The sequence below is a fragment of the Harpegnathos saltator genome, unplaced genomic scaffold (genome assembly GCF_003227715.2).
Source record: "Harpegnathos saltator strain DR-91 unplaced genomic scaffold, Hsal_v8.6 scaffold376, whole genome shotgun sequence".
Classification (NCBI taxonomy): Eukaryota; Metazoa; Arthropoda; class Insecta; order Hymenoptera; family Formicidae; genus Harpegnathos; species Harpegnathos saltator.
This window is the reverse complement of record NW_020230179.1, coordinates 375,249-398,113: the sequence shown is the minus strand read 5'-3', so window position 1 is coordinate 398,113 and position 22,865 is coordinate 375,249. Positions and strand designations below refer to the sequence as shown.

General features: G+C 40.4%; 2 protein-coding genes across 6 annotated transcripts in view; one reads left to right on the top strand and one right to left on the bottom strand.

The window, feature by feature from the left end:
* Positions 1-9,308: 9,308 nt before the first annotated feature.
* Positions 9,309-12,755, top strand: Vps36 (vacuolar protein sorting 36). The gene is made up of 6 exons (XM_011155963.3): positions 9,309-9,701; positions 9,802-9,997; positions 10,077-10,435; positions 10,492-10,656; positions 10,719-10,934; positions 10,997-12,755. The coding sequence occupies exons 1-6, from the start codon at positions 9,606-9,608 to the stop codon at positions 11,180-11,182; spliced, it is 1,218 nt and encodes a 405-aa protein (XP_011154265.1). The 5' UTR covers positions 9,309-9,605; the 3' UTR covers positions 11,183-12,755.
* A 1,208-nt stretch (positions 12,756-13,963) lies between these two features.
* The window catches only part of LOC105192090 (uncharacterized), a 49,458-nt gene continuing 40,556 nt past the window's right edge, over positions 13,964-22,865 (bottom strand). For all 5 annotated transcript variants that reach the window (XM_011155964.3, XM_025300556.1, XM_025300559.1 and 2 more), the window contains exons 7-15: positions 22,448-22,679; positions 22,070-22,177; positions 21,827-21,921; positions 21,615-21,681; positions 21,192-21,520; positions 20,800-20,932; positions 20,409-20,663; positions 20,198-20,317; positions 13,964-19,107 (exon numbers count right to left, since the gene is read on the bottom strand). In XM_011155964.3, coding sequence (XP_011154266.1) covers positions 18,922-19,107; positions 20,198-20,317; positions 20,409-20,663; positions 20,800-20,932; positions 21,192-21,520; positions 21,615-21,681; positions 21,827-21,921; positions 22,070-22,177; positions 22,448-22,679 — 1,525 coding nt within the window. In that variant the 3' untranslated portion in view covers positions 13,964-18,921. The remainder of the gene's footprint in view (positions 19,108-20,197; positions 20,318-20,408; positions 20,664-20,799; positions 20,933-21,191; positions 21,521-21,614; positions 21,682-21,826; positions 21,922-22,069; positions 22,178-22,447; positions 22,680-22,865) is intronic.

Here is a 22,865-nt window from a genome sequence, read left to right as displayed (position 1 = left end):
TCCGTCCCATGTAGTCCAAAAATGTGAGGGTTGTGAAAGGCTTTAATTTGGTACCTGTCCGAACCTGTATCTCTAACGTTTAGGAGATATCGAAGGTTAAAGTTTTCCAACCTTTCTCCGTCGATATCCAGTCTTCATCCGTCGATATCTCCGCTTCTACTGGGAGTAGAGAGTCGTCCATGTAGTCCAAAATGTAGGGGTTTTGAAAGGGCTTTAATTTGGTACCTGTCCGAAGCCTGTATCTCTAACCGTTTAGGAGATATCGAAGGTTAAAGTTTTCCAACATTTCTCCGTCGATATCCATCCTTCATCCGTCGATATCTCCGCTTCTACTGGGAGTAGAGGGTCGTCCATGTAGCAAAATGTAGGGTTTTGAAAGGGCTTTAATTTGGTACCTGTCCGAAGCCTGTATCTCTAACCGTTTAGGAGATATCGAAGGTTAAAGTTTTCCAACCTTTCTCCGTCGATATCCAGCTTCATCCGTCGATATCTCCGCTTCTACTGGGAGTAGAAGTCGTCCATGTAGTCCAAAATGTAGGGTTTTGAAAGGGCTTTAATTTGGTACCTGTCCGAAGCCTGTATCTCTAACCGTTTAGGAGATATCGAAGGTTAAAGTTTTTCCAACATTTCTCCGTCGATATCTCCGCTTCTACTGGGAGTAGAGAGTCGTCCATGTAGTGCAAAATGTAGGGCTTTCAAAGGGCTTGAATTTGGCACCTGTCCGAAGCCTGTATCTCTAACCGTTAGGAGATATCGAAGGTAAAGTTTTCCAACCTTTCTCCTCGATATCCAGTTCAACCGTCGATATCTCGCTTCTACTGGGAGTAGAGTGTCGCCATGTAGTGCAAAATGTAGGGTTTTGAAAGGCTTAATTTGGTACCTGTCCGAAGCCTGTATCTCTAACCGTTTAGGAGATATCGAAGGTTAAAGTTTTCCAACCTTCCTCCGTCGATATCTCCGCTTCTACTGGGAGTAGAGAGTCGTCCATGTAGTCCAAAATGTAGGGTTTTGAAAGGGCTTTAATTTGGTACCTGTCCGAAGCCTGTATCTCTAACCGTTTAGGAGATATCGAAGGTTAAAGTTTTCCAACCTTTCTCCGTCGATATCCAGTCTTCTTCCGTCGATATCTCCGCTTCTACTGGGAGTAGAGAGTCGTCCATGTAGTCCAAAATGTAGGGTTTTGAAAGGGCTTTAATTTGGTACCTGTCCGAAGCCTGTATCTCTAACCGCTTAGGAGATATCGAAGGTTAAAGTTTTCCAACCTTTCTCCGTCGATATCTCCGCTTCTACTGGGAGTAGAGAGTCGTCCATGTAGTCCAAAATGTAGGGTTTTGAAAGGGCTTTAATTTGGTACCTGTCCGAAGCCTGTATCTCTAACCGTTTAGGAGATATCGAAGGTTAAAGTTTTCCTACCTTTCTCCGTCGATATCCAGTCTTCATCCGTCGATATCTCCGCTTCTACTGGGAGTAGAGAGTCGTCCATGTAGTCCAAAATGTAGGGTTTTGAAAGGGCTTTAATTTGGTACCTGTCCGAAGCCTGTATCTCTAACCGTTTAGGAGATATCGAAGGTTAAAGTTTTCCAACCTTTCTCCGTCGATATCCAGTCTTCATCCGTCGATATCTCCGCTTCTACTGGGAGTAGAGAGTCGTCCATGTAGTGCAAAATGTAGGGTTTTGAAAGGGCTTTAATTTGGTACCTGTCCGAAGCCTGTATCTCTAACCGTTTAGGAGATATCGAAGGTTAAAGTTTTCCAACCTTTCTCCGTCGATATCCATCCTTCATCCGTCGATATCTCCGCTTCTACTGGGAGTAGAGGGTCGTCCATGTAGTCCAAAATGTAGGGTTTTGAAAGGGCTTTAATTTGGTACCTGTCCGAAGCCTGTATCTCTAACCGTTTAGGAGATATCGAAGGTTAAAGTTTTCCAACCTTTCTCCGTCGATATCCAGTCTTCATCCGTCGATATCTCCGCTTCTACTGGGAGTAGAGAGTAGTCCATATAGTGCAAAATGTAGGGTTTTGAAAGGGCTTTAATTTGGTACCTGTCCGAAGCCTGTATCTCTAACCGTTTAGGAGATATCGAAGGTTAAAGTTTTCCAACCTTTCTCCGTCGATATCTCCGCTTCTACTGGGAGTAGAGAGTCGTCCATGTAGTGCAAAATGTAGGGCTTTGAAAGGGCTTCAATTTGGCACCTGTCCGAAGCCTGTATCTCTAACCGTTTAGGAGATAGCGAAGGTTAAAGTTTTCCAACCTTTCTCCGTCGATATCCAGTCTTCATCCGTCGATATCTCCGCTTCTACTGGGAGTAGAGAGTCGTCCATGTAGTCCAAAATGTAGGGTTTTGAAAGGGCTTTAATTTGGTATCTGTCCGAAGCCTGTATCTCTAACCGTTTAGGAGATATCGAAGGTTAAAGTTTTCCAACCTTTCTCCGTCGATAACTCCGCTTCTACTGGGAGTAGAGAGTCGTCCATGTAGTGCAAAATGTAGGGTTTTGAAAGGGCTTTAATTTGGTACCTGTCCGAAGCCTGTATCTCTAACCGTTTAGGAGATATCGAAGGTTAAAGTTTTCCTACCTTTCTCCGTCGATATCCAGTCTTCATCCGTCGATATCTCCGCTTCTACTGGGAGTAGAGAGTCGTCCATGTAGTCCAAAATGTAGGGTTTTGAAAGGGCTTTAATTTGGTACCTGTCCGAAACCTGTATCTCTAACCGTTTAGGAGATATCGAAGGTTAAAGTTTTCCAACCTTTCTCCGTCGATATCTCCGCTTCTACTGGGAGTAGAGAGTCGTCCATGTAGTGCAAAATGTAGGGTTTTGAAAGGGCTTTAATTTGGTACCTGTCCGAAGCCTGTATCTCTAACCGTTTAGGAGATATCGAAGGTTAAAGTTTTCCAACCTTTCTCCGTCGATATCCATCCTTCATCCGTCGATATCTCCGCTTCTACTGGGAGTAGAGGGTCGTCCATGTAGTCCAAAATGTAGGGTTTTGAAAGGGCTTTAATTTGGTACCTGTCCGAAGCCTGTATCTCTAACCGTTTAGGAGATATCGAAGGTTAAAGTTTTCCAACCTTTCTCCGTCGATATCTCCGCTTCTACTGGGAGTAGAGAGTCGTCCATGTAGTCCAAAATGTAGGGTTTTGAAAGGTCTTTAATTTGGTACCTGTCCGAAGCCTGTATCTCTAACCGTTTAGGAGATATCGAAGGTTAAAGTTTTCCAACCTTTCTCCGTCGATATCCAGTCTTCACCCGTCGATATCTCCACTTCTACTGGGAGTAGAGTGTCGTCCATGTAGTGCAAAATGTAGGGTTTTGAAAGGGCTTTAATTTGGTACCTGTCCGAAGCCTGTATCTCTAACCGTTTAGGAGATATCGAAGGTTAAAGTTTTCCAACCTTTCTCCGTCGATATCTCCGCTTCTACTGGGAGTAGAGAGTCGTCCATGTAGTGCAAAATGTAGGGTTTTGAAAGGGCTTTAATTTGGTACCTGTCCGAAGCCTGTATCTCTAACCGTTTAGGAGATATCGAAGGTTAAAGTTTTCCAACCTTTTTCCGTCGATATCCAGTCTTCATCCGTCGATATCTCCGCTTCTACTGGGAGTAGAGAGTCGTCCATGTAGTCCAAAATGTAGGGTTTTGAAAGGGCTTTAATTTGGTACCTGTCCGAAGCCTGTATCTCTAACCGTTTAGGAGATACCGAAGGTTAAAGTTTTCCAACCTTTCTCCGTTGATATCTCCGCTTCTACTGCGAGTAGAGAGTCGTCATTGTTGTCGAAAATGTAGGGCTTTGAGAGGACTTTATTTTGGTACCAGTGCCAGGCCTATATCTCTAACCGTTTAGGAGATATCGAAGGTTAAAATTTTCCAGCCTTTCTCCGTCGATATCCAGCCTTCCTCCGTCGATATCTCCGCTTCTACTGGGAGTAGAGAGTCGTCCATGTAGTCGAAAATATAGGGCTTTGTGAGGACTTTATTTTTGTACCAGAGCCAGGCCTGTATCTCTAACCGTTTAGGAGATATCGAAGTTTAAAGTCTTCCAACCTTTCTCCGTTGATATCTCCGCTTGTACTCCGAGTAGAGAGTCGTTATTGTAGTCGAAAATGTAGGGCTTTGAGAGGACTTTATTTTGGTACCAGAGCCAGGCCTGTATCTCTAACCGTTTAGGAGATATCGAAGGTTAAATTTTCCAGCCTTTCTCCGTCGATATCCAGCCTTCCTCCGTCGATATCTCCGCTTCTACTGGGAGTAGAGAGTCGTCCATGTAGTCGAAAATGTAGGGCTTTGCGAGGACTTTATTTTGGTACCAGAACCAGGCCTGTATCTCTAACCGTTTAGGAGATATCGAAGATTAATGTTTTCCAACCTTTCTCCGTTGATATCTCCGCTTCTACTGGGAGTTGACAGTCGTAATTAATGGTGAAATGTAGTGTTTTTAGAGGACATTTTGGTGCAAGAAACAGGCCTGTATCTCTAGCCGTTTAGGAGATATCGAAGGTTAAAGTTTTTCAACTTGTACCTTTGATGTCTCCGCTTCTACTGGGAATTGAGAGTGGAAATTTATGGTAAGATTAGGGTTGTTATAGGACTACATTGTGGCAAGAGCGCGTTCCTGTATCTTGTACCGTTTAGGAGATATAGTGAGTTAAAATGTTTAACTTGTGATATTAATATCTCCATTTCTACTGTGAATTGATTGTCGAGCTTTATGGTCAAAGTATGGTTGATATAGAGCTATATTGCAAAAGAGCGTTCCTGTATGTTGAGACCTTTATGTGATATCGAAGATTAAATATGCTATCGATGAGGTTCGCTTATAATTTCCATTTATCTCAAGAGCACTTCTCGGGAACATTTCGTTCGAAAGGTTAGTCCGCGATTAAAAGTTTCTTGCGATCTGAGGCCGCTGTTGTTTAAAGTTAAATTGCAGCAACAGTATTATTATCGGTCAATCCTGAGACCGGCTACTAACATCCATTTGTGACGTCTGCCGCGCCTTTGCGATTACCGATAAATTCAGTTTTCTTGCTCGCGCGATTTCAAGTGGCCATAATATATGGCGAGAATACATGGCAATATATGGGATTAATATATGGTAATAATATACGGCAACAATATATAGCAACAATATATGGCAACAATATATGGCAACAATATGTGGCAACAATATATGGCAATAATATAGGACAGTGATTCATAGAATATATTTTTCGTTACAAGAGTCAATGCAAATTTGCGTCATGCACAATGTAATAAAAGTAATATAATAATAAAAGTAATAATAAAGTAATAATAAAAGTTCTTTCTGCGAGCTTTGAGTTAGACACTCACCAATGATGATATTGATTATGTCCTGTTGCATCCAACCAGATCCACCAATGTTCGCCCATGTCCGCTGCCGCTCTCCATGTCGCGCAACATCCATCTTGCAACTCGTCCCACGGTGATCGCTACACTTTCATCACACTTCCGCGACGCCGTCGACACGCGATATTAGAACGGCGATATTTACATCAATTAACGAACGCTTTACTTGCCATCGGTGGAAACTTTTTGCGCGCTGCGAAATGGACTCTATAAACTCGATCGGCGAGGAGTAAGAACCGTGTGAAAATTTATTGACTCGTCCAATGGATTTTGACGGTGCTTTTGAAGCACCGTCAAAATCCGTTGGACGTTTTGAATATATTTTATATGGACAATTGAATATTGTCAAATAATTAAATCGTTAAGTAATTCTGCGGCCCGCTTGAAAAATAAAAATAAAGCAGCTGATGTCGGTGTCGCGTTTGTACATATGAATATTCAGATGACTGAACATCAAAGAGAATCATTCAGTATTTTAAATCTTGTATGTGATGCAGGCTATCGATCAAGTAATCCCCTGATTGTTTCGAGCAATGTATTTTATTCAACGTCACAAATACACACATGCAAGTATCTATTTGCAATTCGCATTGACTCGAACGATATTTTTTAGTCCCACATCCGTCATGCAGAATTTTGTTTCTCTTTTCATTTTGACTCACCGAAACGACTTGCAGTCAGAGCCGGCCACATTCCGCTTCAACTCTGTAACAAAAAATTCACATTTGCTCATCAGATTTGACCAACGAGTGCGGGCGAGTAAAAGAGTAGTTTACCCTCTGCGATCGTAATTCAAGTCGAGCCGGAAATTATATCCCAACTCTAGATCGCCAAGGGTCAAACAGAGGACTATAGTAAACTTGTAAACTTACCTTCAAGCCGACTCTGCTTCGCCCGAACCGGATCCTCCGATGCGGCATCCGCGTCCACCGGATTGCTGTTGCTTTCCGCAACAACTGAAACAGAAAAATAATTTTCCCGGTTGAAAACCTGCGGTAGAGAGAGAATATCTTTGATCGGGACCAATCGAAAATACGGATATATTTTGATACGGAATTTTTATCTTTATATTTTTGTTCCAACATTAAAAATTTAAATGGGACTTGAAGTTTTCAAGAGAGCTGATGAGGAACAAGTTACAAAGGCAAAGATCGTAAAGAGTTGAACACAGATGTGTAGGAAACTTGTAAACTTTACTTTCCGGCCGACCCTGCTCTGCCCGAACCGGATCCTCCGGTGCGGCATCCGTGTCCGCCGGACTTGCTTCCCGCAACGTCTGGAACAAAAATTTAGCGTTCATGGTTGGTAAGCTGCGGTAGAGAAAAAATGGTTGGTCGGGATGAGTGGAGAATATTCGCTACGATTTTTTTTCTTTATTGACATTGAATGTCTAGATAGGAGCTCTTGAAAGAGCTGACGAAAGAAAATGACAATAAGAAGCGGAGACAACAGTTATGTGCGCTCGAAAATATTCTTTTACGGATGGACATTTAAATTCAGATCCCGTAACAAGAGTAAACAAACTTGAAAGAAGCGCTGACCGAAAACAAAAAAGGTCGCAGTCTAAGAAGCGATATGACGTTGAATATTCTACACAAGATCAATATTGGTCTTGTGTAGAATATTGGTCTAGAATATTGGTCTCTGTCTGGATCAATATCTTTTGTATACAACAACGCAATAAATAGATAGACAGACAGAGATTGACGAGAGTAATTGCAAATTCATAAAGTGATGATTACTAGTCGGATGATGACGGATTGTGAATGCCGAGCGCGAAATTCCGACTTCTTATTCCCGGAAAATTCGTCAAACGTACGCTCTCGTTATCGGAGACCTCCCGCGTAATAAATGATTCCACATACCTGGAAACGTGACGTATCGCTGCCGGCATTCTGCTTTTCGACTGCTGAAGTCCTTCGGATTTCACTCGCTCACGCTTCTAATGCTGATACTCGCGATTCGACCGTGCAGTTAATGAATGAGATGCCGACGCGATGCCGATTGAGTATCTCGAGGACCGACGAGATATATTTCTTTTAATTACACGAGACGGAAGTGACGAGAGCGTCGCGCACGGCTGCTGCTGATGGAATGAGGTCGAATATATGAGATGCGCGAGTATTATAATACGAAGGGCAAAAAGTGTCGTCGCTCGCGAGCCGATCAACACAATCGGCGCGATGTAAACATTGCCTCGGCGGCGGTTGAAGCAAGAGAGACTTGCCTTTGAGCGTCTCTTGTTTTCTCGAAGGTTTCGGAACGACGAGGGGAATGCGAGGAGGCCTTTCAACTGTACGCGACATTGATGCACTCTATTTATTGATTACTGAAAATAAAGAAAATTACTCTGTCGAAGCATCGGACATTTGTTAGCTTTATGTTAATTAAGGAGGAATGTGTACGATTAGAAAATGTGTTAGCAACTAATTGTACTGAGTGTAAATTGTTGTGACGCCGTTTTCAGAGAATAATTAAAGGTCATGGTAGCGTTAAAGAATGGAATTTCATCCTATGCGAATTTAGTCGCGCTCTTATTAAATATTAGTCCTGTATAAAATGTCGTATTTAAAAGTATTGTTTCGCATTCACGAGATTTTGTCGTGAATTCTGCTCTCAGATTGGATCGCGAGTGAATACTTTTTAATGCGACGGGGAATAGAACGTGAAAATCTTGTATGCCTCTGAATCCGAAAACGATTAGGAGAAGAAGTGAATATTTTTCAATACGAAAGTTCGCATTTAAAAATTATCGATTGCGATTGAATACAAGGCATATTTGAAACGAATTGAATCCTTGTTAATGCGAAGCATTCACTATTGCCATCTCGCATTTAGCGCGGTGAAATTTAATGGGAACTAATACTTTTTATTTTCCCTTTCTTCGGATCAGAAAGCAGAATTCAGACGTATTCAAAATGTCAATACTTTTTAATATGTTTCAGTTCGACATTTTATACAGGGAGATTATCCGCTGCCGACAATAACTCTTCTACTTTTCATTTAATATTCAATGATGATAAATAACATTTAATTGCATTCGTTTGGCTTTTTTTATTTCGAAAATAAGAAAATATATACCGGGGTGAGATTTTACCCATGACAACATTAACGTGATTTTCTTTGATGCTTTTTTTAAAAGTTCAAATATTTCGTCGACTCGCGGGATATTTATAATCGGAGTCTCGTTACGTTAATTACGTGAATAACACGTGCTCCTCCGAGCGGATCGAATGCTCACCGACGGCCACTGTCAGTGCCACGAGCGAATGTCCGGAGCGGACGGGATGCTGAATTAAAAAACAAGACGAAGTGAACGGGACGCGGACAACGATACATCATGCGTCTCCATACATGTCAAATTGTTTATTATAGAAGAGACTTTGATACGGCAATAAATATTCGAAGATTTAACATTTAATACGTACTTTTATTTTTTCTGCTCCTCCCCCCCTCTCCCCCGCTCTTTTTAGACCACCGGGCATAGTCTGGCATAGAGATGGCAACTGTCATTGCAGCACGGACATAAACCGCCTGAAAGTGGATGTAACATGGACTTCCACCATATGCAGATTTTACCACCGAGACCTGAAAGTGGATGTACTATCGTAGTTCCCCTCTCAAAATGGATGCAGATGGCGTCCTTTTCCAGTGCGGAAAGTCGGTGTCGCAGAAAATATTGGCCGCTCTCAGGTTACTCTCTGCGAATAGATACGCATCCCAAGTTACTGATGCCTGTTTTTACCAACTGTGGTTAATTTAACCGGCTGGTTAATCCATCGAAATTGACCAATCGCACTTGTCAATACTGATCAACGACAGATGCGATTGGTGGATTACGTTGGAATAACTAGCCAATGGTTAGATTAACTGAGGTTAATAGAAACAAACACAAAACGGTTAGTTTAACAGGAGTTTGGTAAAAGAGAAACTAATGCCCGTTTCTACCGACCGTGGTTGACTTAACCAGCTGTTCATTCCAACGGAATTAACCAATCGTGTCTGTCGTTAACCAATATTGGCAAATGCGATTGGTCAATTCCGATAGAGTAATCAACCGGTTAAATTTAATCACAGTTGGTAGAAACGGGCGTAAATAAATCAAGACGTACAGTTCACGAGGCAATATGGTTCTTCGTTTTGACAATTCTCGATAAGTTCATCTCGACAGACTGAAGGAGCAGGGGCTCCAGGTCATCACGAAGGGATAGAACAATAGAATAGTTCACGGGAAGTTTTAACGATGAATAGATTCGAATACGCTGATTCTCGGCTGCAGCCGCATGAGACTTTTGTGAGACGTGACATGGCTGTACGTCTGTATGATGGTGATACAAAGGTACATAATTCTTTCAGAAGATTGTAATATTATGTGTAAAATGACATGATTATTATTGCTCTAGACATGCAGATATTAATATTAATATAATTGTTAACAGACTAACTTTGAAGGCGGAGAACTAATTCTATCTAGTCACAGGATACTTTGGGGTAGACCTGGTGACATACCACGAGGTAATACTTGCCTGTCATTGCCACTTAGATACATTATTTTTTTCGAGGAAGAAAATTTTGGGCCCTTTTCCTTTGGGCGCAGTAAAAAGATTGTGTTACATCTCTCTGAGCCTGCTATTGGTAAGACTTATAGTTAAACCAGTAGATTGAATAAATTACTTGATTTAACATCAAGCTAAGAATGTTTATATATTTTTAGATAAAATGCCAGGCCCAACAGACAAGAATTTGCATAATTATGTCAAATTATCCTTTAAAGAAGGCTTGGATTCAAATTTTATAACACAATTGTCTGATACAATTATGAGACGAATGTGGGAATTTGTTCCTCCTACTAATTTAATGTCCAACATGAATGTCCATGATAATCAAACAAATTCAGGACTGTTACCGCAGATAAAAACACGAACGGGAATCATAGGCATTGAAAGAAGTCTACAAGAGAAGCAAAAAGAAACTGATGAAAGTATTTCATTGGCATTTCAAGACCTCACAAAACTTATGGATATGGCTAAAGATATGGTGGCCATCTCAAAGACAATCTCGGCTAAAATAAGGGTGATTTTCAATGATAGCTTCGTAAGGTTGACATTCATAATGCAAGATCATTACAGGCGAGGCAAGGAGACATAACAGAGGATGAAACTATCAGATTTAAGGCTTATTTGATGAGCCTAGGTATCGATGATCCAGTAACAAGAGATGCGTACAAGAGCAGTAATGAGTACTTTAAACAATTAGCCAAGCAACTTGCACACATTTTGGAAGAACCAATAAAGGTTTGTAGATTGAATGTTCTGTAAACATAAAGAGCATACGAAAATATTGTGCCCAATTTTAGGAAGTAGGTGGCATGATGACACTTACAGACGTTTACTGTCGTGTAAATAGAGCAAGGGGCTTAGAACTTTTGTCTCCTGAAGATTTATTGCATGCCAGTAGACACCTGGCGTTTCTAGGTTTACCAATTGTACTAAGAACCTTCGATAGTGGTGTTATGGTTCTTCAAGTTCTTTCTCACGATGATAATGCTGTTGTTGATCGTATAATGGAATTAGTAAGTATTGAGTATTGCATATATCACAGAATATAACATGATTATTTTTTATATAATTGCAGTTGAAAGAGAAAGGATCAATGACGGCGGAGGATCTCGCGCAATCGGAAGGGATGTCAGTAATATTAGCACGCGAGAGATTATTAGTCACAGAGAAACACGGCAAAGCTTGCAGAGATGATTCAATAGAAGCGTTGAGATTTTATCCCAATCTATTCTTAGAGGAAACTCCCGTGTCTAGTGAATAACTTAATGCTGCCATGTAAATACACGCAAATGATTGTCTTGTACCGTAATCGGGATAACTACGGCCATGATGTAACACCAACACGTCAGGTTTTTGTATACTTCTTAAACCTTTATACATCCGGACAAGGCTAAATCAAATACAATTAGGATACTCTATGTGCGAACTTATGTAAAATATAAATACTTATTTTTAAGCATAATTAATTTATTCTTCATATCTCTAGCGATGCATCTTTCTTAATTATCGCAAGGCTGACATATATTACTCTCTCCCCTTAAATAAAATTTCAGAAAGTATAAAATGAGGTAATCAAACGCAAGGCATCATTGGTTAATATTGAAATATATTTTTTTTTTATTTATTCACTTTAAACGAACTGTGTAAATAGAACCGCAACCACATGATTAACAATGATCGTGTATAATTAATAGTATGTGACTTTCTCTCTTTTCTTTTCTCTTTCTCACACACACAATTTTTCTCTCTTTCGCGTCTATATACACCAAGAGTCAAGTATGCGCTATTATTTACGAGAGTTATATACGTTTACAATCTTATACCATGGGACATAATATATGCCTTAACATTTATTTACTAGGATTTCCTACCTTGTGCGTACATGTATACATGTATAAGGTTGAAAATCATACAAGTGATCCAAGTTATAATGTTAAAGCATGTATGATGCTTAGTGTTTGTACAAGTTTGAAAATCGTACAAGTAACTCTAATCGTAACGTCCAGGCATATATAACGTATATGGTATATATGTATACATATACAGGATGGAAAATTATTTTCTAAAATAGTGAGCCAAGGTTTGCACGGGCATGGTTTTCGGCAAATTTGGAATCCATTTGCCCTCAGCAAATGTCCAGTGGTACATCATCTCGTTTTGCTTCAACTTTTGACATTAAATAACTGTACATTAAAAATTAACTTTCAAAGAACAATAAGAACGAACTTAAAATATAGTCCACTTGGAATTAAGAGAGAGATCAATTTTTCGTTTATCTGCACAATCTTCCTGTGCAGTAAACTGTAAAAAAGCGGATTAGCCAATTTGTTTTAAGGAATGTGTTCTTAATCGAGAAAGTTCCTTTACTCACTAATAACGATATTACTACTACATCTAGTTATTAACAACTTAACATCTCGACACTTTGACGAAGAGGAAATGGTCTCCAAATCAAGCAAGGGAAATGCCATCAAATTCTCCACTATTTTAGATACACCCTGTATCAGACAGACATTGTACAGCATGCGAGTATCCACTGCACAATTAGCGCGTCCGTCATTCATCGATAAATTAGATTATTTTCCACAATTCAATGCGGTTAAAGTTATTCATACGATTAGTATAATATGGTACAAGGTATCGTATGTGTAACGATATATGTATATTATATCTCTCACGAACACGAACTTGAACGTACCCGACCACTTAAAAGCTGTACTTTACAGACATTAATTAAAACATCAAAAGATCCAACTATTTTTATATCTAAACGAAAATATATTACATATTGCTTGAAATAATGAATAATAAAGTGTAATCTGTAATTTACCGTATATTATACATTATTCAAATTATTCACCATACTCGTGTGCGCGTTTTATTAAATTTCGACGATAGAGTTAACATCGACCTTGCTCGACTGTGAAGATCGCATTGCGCAATATCTTGTAACAATGTTGGATTTCCCATTAACGTCACCGTTAATGGAGGTACGCTCGAGTGCATTTCGAAATACAATAGAGAAGGCTTGGCAAGGTTGATCCTTCAAAAGGTTTCACTTTAATCAACGAGATACGAAGATTAACGCACATACATATACAGGGTGGGGTGAATGTGCCCTTATTATATCACAGAGAGGCGTAACAAAAATATAAAATAATTTAAATTTTATAGTATTTTGTATGTGACGCGTACACACTCATACACAATGGCTATGTGTCGTGATTCGTACCACAAATGTAATATTACAAATTATTGATGTGACAAAGATACGTGTAACTATAGAATACACACGTACATATTCTGTGGTTATACATATCTCGTTCATTATATAGTATATATATATATATATATATATATATATATGTATATATATATGTATATATATAATTATGGTTACTCATGGACGTATAATATTGCCATTATTTATTTATTAATCTATAGCTAGTAACATATAGCCGATATTACTCAGCAATAACGTACCTCGAATTATTTAAAAAAGTAATTCTCTTAGTTAACTCTATCAGAAGGGAAACTATATTTATCGATACGCATAGTGACGTTATTTGTGGTACAAATCACTTTACATTATTATTGTCATTATCGCTCGGTTCTTTTTTTCCCTATTTTGCCTCTTCTCTGAGCATCTTTTTCCCTTTTTGATTTTCTCCTTTCATTATTCTCCTTCCGTTTTCTCTCTCTCTCTCTCTCTCTTTCTCTCTCCGTTGTTCTCCCTTTGTCGTATTTTCTCCATTCTGCGTCCGTCTTTCCAATCTCTCTTCTGCCCTTTCATTCTTTTGCTCGGCACTCTCTTTCTTTTTCTCTCTTTCTCTCATGCCCATTTATTTCTACAGCTAGCCTCTGACAAAACTAAATCTTGAAAAACAAGATGCAAACTATGTAACAGCTCTCGTATTCCTTTCCCCCCTGAACTCGTTCCTGCGCATGTAATAATACATAGGGTTTAAGTTTGATGCAATGACGGGAATTTCGGAAAACGGCGCGCATCAGCAGCAGCAGTAACTCGAGTATTTTCGTGTTATTCGTACACGACATAATTCTACGTTATACGATCAGGAAAGGAGCAGGCGATTATGCTTCTTTTATTGATGCAGAAAACCACCCAAACATCTCGAACTTAATTTACTTATCGTTACCTTCGCGTCCGTTTCCCGCGACACCCTGTACACGCCGCCCACATACACACATACACACACACACATACACACACATACGTACACACAGATCGGTATAAGAGCCTCAACGCGTCCACAATGACATAGCAACAATCAGGATTTTCCCATCACTCGCATCGTGTCAATATATTCGCGTGCATCATGACTGTTGATTATTTGACGAAGTAGCGAAGGTACAAATGTTATTCTTCTTCTTGTGTATATACGTGATTCGTATTACAAGTGCCATTTTTTGCACGAGTGTCATTTTTTGTGTTAATCTATACAGCGCACAAAATTGAAAAAAAAAACGTTGCCACAGCGTTGAAACAATATTGCAATGTTGCAGCAATATTGCTGCAACTTTTGCGCTTTATGGGAACATTATGCGACTGACACAAAAGTCCTGATTATTATTGCGTCATTACAGAAACATTGAAGCTGTTGCGTCGATCTGTGCACATCAATCGCAGAGACACGTAATAGAGTCTACGCGTATGCGGCGCAGACGCGAATCGCACGTAGGTATTAAGAATAAAAGTTTAATTTTGTGCTGATATACAACAGTGTTAGATGCTAATTTATCTTGCTTTATATGTATATATTATGCGTACAAATTACGCGTACGCGCAATGCGTACCATACGTCGCTTATGTATAGTGCTTCGGTATTAGGTACAGCCCGTCAAATTATAACTGTATCTCGCGGAAGTCTGAGTAATTCGGGCGAAATTATCCTGGACGAATTATCTCGACAGATACTACTCGAGGGGAACGCGCGAGGAAAGCACGCTTGCAAATTTGACTACAAGGTGTACGATGATCGAAAATTGCACTTACATTGACAAATTATTAAAATTATTAAAATTATTATTACTTGAAACTCGAGAACAAACAGTATAACTGTGTGTTGGCACAAAAGACTCTCCAAAACGTAATACGGATTTAAGTAGCAGGTCATAGCACATCTATCGCTTCTCTCACAGTAGCTCTCACAGTAATTTTTCTAGCAACCATCTCGTCAGAAATACTCGTCACTGTGTGCTTCTCCAAAAAAAGCATGCACTCTGTAACTTAATTTCGTCTGTCGTAGCTACTCTCACGGGCCACCACGTATATGTATATGTATATGTATATGCACGTATACGCATGTGTGTGTGCGTGTGTGTGTGTATGTGTGTGTATGTTGTGTGTACGCGCGTGCGCTTGTGTGTACATTATTACTTTGTTAAACGAAGAGAAAAATAATTCTCAATTTTTGTCATGTCAACTTTTAATGAGAAACAACAGTATGTGATTAATGGCCAATTAATTGAGAAACACCCTGTACACCACACACACATACACGCACGCACGCACTCGCACATATCACACGTATGCATGCACACGCGGGATACACCATCTTAATCCAAACGGTGGAATTATTTAAAAAAAGAAAAAAAACAATTCGATGATGCGGGAAGAAAAGATTTCGAACAAAAATTGCAAAATCTCGTGAGGGGGAGGAACTTGGCTAAAGTTCTCTTTTCCTTCTATTCAACAGCTACAGCCAGGTTACTTCCTCGAAATCTTACAGCTTTTACACTCGAAGTATCTTTTTCCTACAAATATTTATTACATTTGTTTATTTCTTGGTTTATGAGTTCCCCGACTTATTTGTTCGGAGCAAAATGGAACGTCCCGCGTATGTGTATGTATATTAAAGTTAAGAGAGATAAGTATCGTTCCTTACGGTTAAGCTTATGAAGTTAACGAGAAAGTGTGAGCGATATTAGTCCCATTAGTAATTGGCGATAGAAAAACCTGCCGTAAGTTTATAAGTATGAAGTGGGAGATATATCTGGCTTCCATAAGTGATGTGAAGAGACGTGGAGAGTACATAGTATAGTTCGTAGAATTTTGCTCGTAATATATGTATATACGTACACGTGCCTGTGCACGCGCGTATACATATGCGCGTATACACAAAGACTAGACCTGCGAGTTCTTTCTTTCTTTCTGTTTTTTATGTATGTGTATGAAGAGGTACAAAAGTTATAGATATAGAATAGGCGTTGAGGTCCAAAAGGCTGTGTCTAATTCGTGCGAATCTTAACGACCGTTTTTTTTTCCTTCTCCCTCGTTTTCTTCTTTTTTTCTGTTTTGGTAGTGATCGGGAATCTCTCGACAGGGTCGATCGACAGTGTCGGAACTGTGAATCCGGTGATCTCATACGTTGATGGCCCCGATCGCGCGCGCGCGCATTATATAACAAAGGAAACGATAAGCGTGTGTTGGAAGGGATCCATTCGGTGGCGATGAAATTCTCAACTTCACAGAACGAATGCTTATCGACGTTTCTTTCTGTTTTGTTTTGTTTTCTTTCTTTCTTTTTTGATTCGCTTGTTTCCTGCAGAGAGAAGACAGTATCTGACGCGCGGCTCGTTCTCCACTTTTGCTTGAGTATCGACAGAATCGCACACTTAAACTCTTCAACAACAACCTGCTGAAAGCAACAAATGCGAAGAAACATTTCATCCTTTAACAAATCCTCGGAGTGCAAATCGCGAAGAAATAGGCACGCACGTCGCTATGCCGGGTCACGTTTATACAGCAGCGACTCTTTGTGAGATAATTATACGTGGAAACGCGTCGAGCTTTTCCCTTACATTCTAGTTCACGATACTCTCTCCTTAAGTCTAATCTAATTTAAATTCTAATGATAGTCAAAACTTGTGACCCTTGGTTTTCGAGAAAGGCGAGACACACTGCCCGAGAAATCAACACGTAACGATTGTATTAAAGAGCTATGGCGATTACGTAAGATCGTGTATCTTCTATTCTTTACGAATGCAATAGAATTATATCGTGTCTATCGCAAGTTGTCAGTCTCAAAATAGTTCCAATATTCCATCGAGTGCTAAGACCGGCTCAAAACCGACTTCTTCGTCGCGTGTTATTACTTTACCGTCAAACGTAAAATGGTGATTGTAAGAGATCGGTTGATTACAATCAGTGGCCGGTCCGTGAAAAAATAAATTCCCCTTGTTTCGTACATGGCGACAAAATTTTCGAGTCGTGTGTTTGTGACATCAGTCGAACATTTCCAGGCGTTTGCGACGAAGAATTTTGTGCTGATAAACAATATCGAATAATTGAGCAATTACGAGAACGAAAAGTGTGAATTTTTTTTTTACTGATAATTATGTATGTACATCGTAAAGTCATACGACGTCGGTTTGAAAGAATACTTCAGCAATCAGCTTGAGAGACTTGAACGCGATCATTGCCGCAAATGGGAAAACTGGTCGGCATGTCGTGCGATAACGTCAGTGATAAACTCTGTATAAGCGTTAACATGTCCACAGCACATACAACAACGTTACACATTTCGGGGAACTTCGATATAAAGAGTTCGAAATAATACGCAGCAATTCGAAGTTCCCCCCTCCCCGAAGTTTTCGCGTCGAACTGCTTTTTACTTGCTGAAACTTCGCTACATCAATAATTAATTACCAACGAACGATGACACGACGTGGTGGTGAGCGCGATGGGATCGTGATGATGTCCAGATGGAAGATGCATTAATCTTTAACACTTATATGACGAATCACGAACTTTCGCGGAAACTTTACAAACACCGTCTCGTATTCTCTCGTGTTCGCTCTTACTTCACCGCTACCACTGTCGCTTTCGTTATTCCTTTTCCTCCCTTCCCCTCCCTTTCGCATTGTCTTGGGCCTGATAAACGCGCGCAAAGCTTCTGCATAACATCTTTGCTTACTCAAAGTGACGATGAAGTGCAACAATCAAAGATGGGAGAGAGCACACCCGACCTCTAGGGAAGAAAGTTACAGTTGAACCAAGCATCCCTAAGAAAAGACCCAAGACGAATGAATTGCTTGAAATACTTAATTGCTCAGGGAGAGATATGTAACATTGTACGGAACACATCGCTGTAAAGTTTCGCGTCGAACGTTTCAATCGGCCGCGTTAAATATTTCCAAATAGGTAGAGATCCACGTAAACTGTCCGTTTACGAGGAAGATCTCATTGTCGCGAGACAATGGTGCGAATTCATAGAGTCCGAAGTGACGACCCGGACGCAAAATTCGCCCGGGTCTTCCTTTTCCGCCAAACTCGCGATTACCGTGAACGACGGCGCGGGTAACACTTTTTAGAGCCTATTCATGTACGTGAACGATGATGATCGACGATGGCATCGACGAATCAAATGATTGGAATTATTAATATTCGATACTGTGCGATTTAACTGTGCGATACGCGGTATGATCTTAAGTCGCTAGCGTAAGTCGCCGGAAACGGAAATGGCTGTGGTAAGGCTTTTAGTCTCTCACTTCAAGTCCAACAATTTTAACGTAATTTTCGGCGAGAGGAGTCTCCTGCGCTGCGAGAGGTCGTAATAATGCTCGAAACATGGAAGTGCGGGGGACGCCTTTCGTCAGAATTTACTTTACAACTCCTAAAGGCTAAAGGCTCACCATCAGTCAGTGCGTTTCGGGCCTGATGCCTCTGTCAACGAACAGCGCATATCGCCGCACGATGGTCCGAATGATCGTTAATATTAGATTGATAATAGATAAACGCTTATGAGACGCGTATCTCCGCGAGAGACTGTATTCTTATTTTTACGTGAAGATTATACAACATATGCGTACCCTTTTCGACGATAAATACACCGAAGAATACGCCCATGACACACAATGCTATACGATCGACTGAAAAGTGGTACTTCGAGATCGCTCTCGAATACGCAGTCGAACCGTTCGAGCGAATCGCTCGGCTGGTCGTTTTCCTCCGGATCGCGCCGGAGGACGGTTCTGCTTCTACTTCCTGAGAGGATGCCACATGGCAACCGGACGCCGCAAGGCCGCTAACATTTGTCTCCAGTGAGCTAAGGCTCTTCCCGTCGAGGTAGATCCTACGATGATGTGTCCGACAGAGTACGCCTTCACGTTCGCACCTCCTTGGTCGCCGTTCAATTCCGCCACCGTCAATCTCAGTTGTATAGTCTGGAAGGAGTACGTTCTCTCTGAGTGAGGATCCACGCGAAATATTTGCAGGACATTTTTACGAGAGAAGTGTGTATGTACAGGGTGTAACATCAACGTACAGGTCAGTATGACCTGCTCCTATTGCTTGCTCCTATTCGGACGATAACGCAGAGGTTGCCGAAAGAGTCACTCGTTGATTTTGTTGATAATGATATTCGCAGTGCTGTTTTATGATAAGTGCAAATAACTTCGCACCGTGGTTGTGATGACAGTTTATCGACCGCATAAATTTATACTGCGTTTCTAGTCGATTCATATGTCTGCAGAAACGATCTTTTGTAAAAACATGGATGAAATACATAAGAAATATATAAGATATTTTAAATATTTTTGTATCGTTCTTTCTAATCTCCAATTTCTATCGAACTTTTCAACGTAAGAAAGTAATTGAGAAATTATGCGAAACCAGAAAGTATGTTGCATTATTTACCTCTTACTTATTACTCTTATTACTTTTATTTATTTTGCTTAATTCCACAATATTTATTTTTCAGTTTCGCTTTATCAAACATCATTTTTAATTCAAAGCACGATAAACGGTTGATAAACTGTTGATAACGATCACGGTACAAAGTTGAAATAGTTGCACTTGTCATAACTGGGAGCACTGCAAATATCATTATCAACAAAATCAACGAGTGACTTTTTCGGCAATCTCTGCATCTTATCATTCGAATAAGGACAAGCAACCCATCATACTGACTTGTATGTTGATGTTACATCCTGTATATATTTTTACGTTTTAATTTTTCTCCAAGTTGGAATTAAGTTAGATTTATTAATTTTAATTTAATTTTTAAATACTTTTTCGAGTTGGAAAAACATATTTACGGATAAAATGATGAGGGAATGTATGACCGTCAAAAGCGATTACAGTCGAATGCAATTTGACTAAACTGAAAGTTTAGTTAAATCGTTCATTTAACTTTGCTAAACTTTGTCTGCAGGAGTAATCCGTAGATATGTAAATGTCGCAAGCTTCCCGTGCTGATGCATGCGATACTTTCGTTATAATTCTTGTAATTAGGAGATAGAAAGTTGTCGGGACCTGTAAAGCGTGCGCCGGTACGCTGAATATTATCGCCTCGTTGAAGATCGGACTTTTCTCGCCTTTCTTCACAGAAGTCTTCTTTTTGTGCATCTTCTTTCCGTGTTGAAGTAGGTACACCTTAGCGAGAAGAGAAGTTAGAATCTTTTTCTTTTTTATCTCATTACGACAGTAGTATAAAAGTGGAAATGAGAAGTCTACAAGTCCTAACCTTAACGAAGAAATCACCCGGATTAGAATTCGCGCCGCGCAAGTTACGGGCTTTGACTACCACGAGAGTGAGTCTCTCCGCTGTTGGCAAATAACTGAGAGAGAACATGAGCTCTCCTAGATGCGGAGTGGGTGAGGCAGGTCCACTGAGCGCCAGCCAAGTTGTAGCTGGCGGTCTCGCTGCAGACTCGAGCTTCAAACTGGCCTCGCCGATTAAGGACGCACCGCCGCCGATGTTGGACTCGTCGGAGAATACCTGAGCAACGAGAAGAGAAACGACATGCGACAGATCGCGAATGTGCTCCATAGAATCCATCTCTCTAAAAATTGTACTTAATTCATATGTGAAACAAATGATTCGGGGCAGGGCTAAAGTAACAAATGAAAAGCACCTCGACGAAGAGTGTTCTGCCTGTTGGGTCACCGTCGAGGGGAAACAGGAATTTCTCCTGGTAGCTCGGCGACGGACATCCTCTGTAAATTCTCGTTTGCACGTGTGTCTGTCTGTCGGGTAACAAACACACCCTACGAAAGAACAGAAAGAACAGTTTTCCAACACTTTTGTACAAAAGTAGATTATCAATTGACAGATATTCAATCGGCGCAGCAATGAAATTTGCACACAATGCGTTAAATTGGTATTTTAGATGCAAGTAAATTTTTTTCAATCTGTAACTTAATTTTTTCTCATGTTTGTGCAAAGTTGGCACAGACAGATTGCTTAATAACGTTCCAATCTTTTTACACGCAACGATATATACTGATACGAGTAAGGGACACGTACCTAACGAAAGTGTCCTGCGCAGGAGAACCATCGGCAGCAATGAGATCCCTGGCTTCCAAAACACTCACGGCCATGTCGGCTTCGCTGTCACTTCCACGACCACACCATCTCTCATGTTCAAGCCCGACGCAGATGTGTCCGACGATGGGTGCCTCCTCCAGATCGTTCAGATTGACGCTGGTGTCGGAGCACACGCTTTCGCAACTGATTGCTCTCTTCAATGTGGACTCGTCAGGCGGTGGCTCCGGTTCAGGGACCAGCGAGCCTCGACGATTCCCTGATCTATTGTGATCGTTTAATACGTAACCCAGATACGATTCCTCCACACCCTAAAAATAGATACACACATTCTCTCAGATTAGTCGACCGTGTATCGATGAATATTATCTTTTTCTCTTAGAAAGAAAGAAAGTATGTGGTTGCCTGTGAAAGCCGTCTCTTCAGCTGCACTTCCTCCAGGGCGGCGTAGAGTTCCTGGCTGTTTCGTCTTCTGGGGAAATAAATGTGAACGTCGTATATGTCCCCGATTTTATAACGGTAGATAGACGAAAAATAATAATGTGAATGCGTATTGAATGATTGATAACACTTAACACATGATGATTAACACTTAACAATACTTGGCTAGTTCTTACCTCGATGGATCGGCAGCGTCAAGTTCTACGTATTCCTGAATACCGTTCAGTCTTTCTATACTTTTACGCCTTTGCTCAAGACTGTTGAAAATATCCTGGAGCATGATCGGACAATTAATAGACCTCGACAGGGGTTATTTGTTATTTTGCCAAATATTCTTTACAGTCGCACGGTATAAGTATTTTGCAAACGAATTGCAACAGAGAATTACAGAAAAGTTTTTAGAAAAAAATTTTACGTACCTCTGACGTGCGAGTAAAACTCGGGTCCGATAAGTAAGTGTAAGACTCGTGATTGTTCTCTTTCACTAACAAAGGAGACGACGGCGGATCTTGCAGACTATTGTATACCTGCAAAGAATAAAAATATAAAAGAGGAGGAGAAAATTAAAAAATTCAGGATGAATAAAAGTAATTAACTTTTTGAAACTATAACGAGAGATTCATAAATCTCGTAAATGTAAATGTTTTACATCAGATTATATCTGATTTATCTGCTTACAATTGCACGATTATTGTAACCAATATTAAACTTGATATATACTTTCAACAATTTTTCTTAAATATGCCATTGTCCCGATTAATATTAAAATAAAAAAAATAAACAATGTAAATTAGTACTTCTTGCGCTGTCCTGTGAGCTTCCAGATTTAGTTCAGGACTATAAAGATCGGAGCTTCGCCTCGAGACGTCTAGACCAACAGTATCTGTGTCAGCCTCCGCGTAAATGTCTCGCATATCTTGCAGATATTCGGCATCTTGCAAGTGATTTCCAGCAGTGTCGTTCACAAACGACGGTGACGTCGACGGGAACGTAAACCGTTGCACTTGCTGCGCCGAGGAGAGCACCGAACTGCAAATAAAGAAATATATCCCATGACAAGCTGACGTGTGAGAAATACATACTCACGGATGAATTCGCGTGCAAATTGCCGAGAAAGAAAAAGAAAAGAACGTGTGGCAGTGAATAATAATTTTACTCTGCGTGTGCGGTATATATTTTAAATCGAGAGACGATTTCTTTCACTGCGTGACCTTC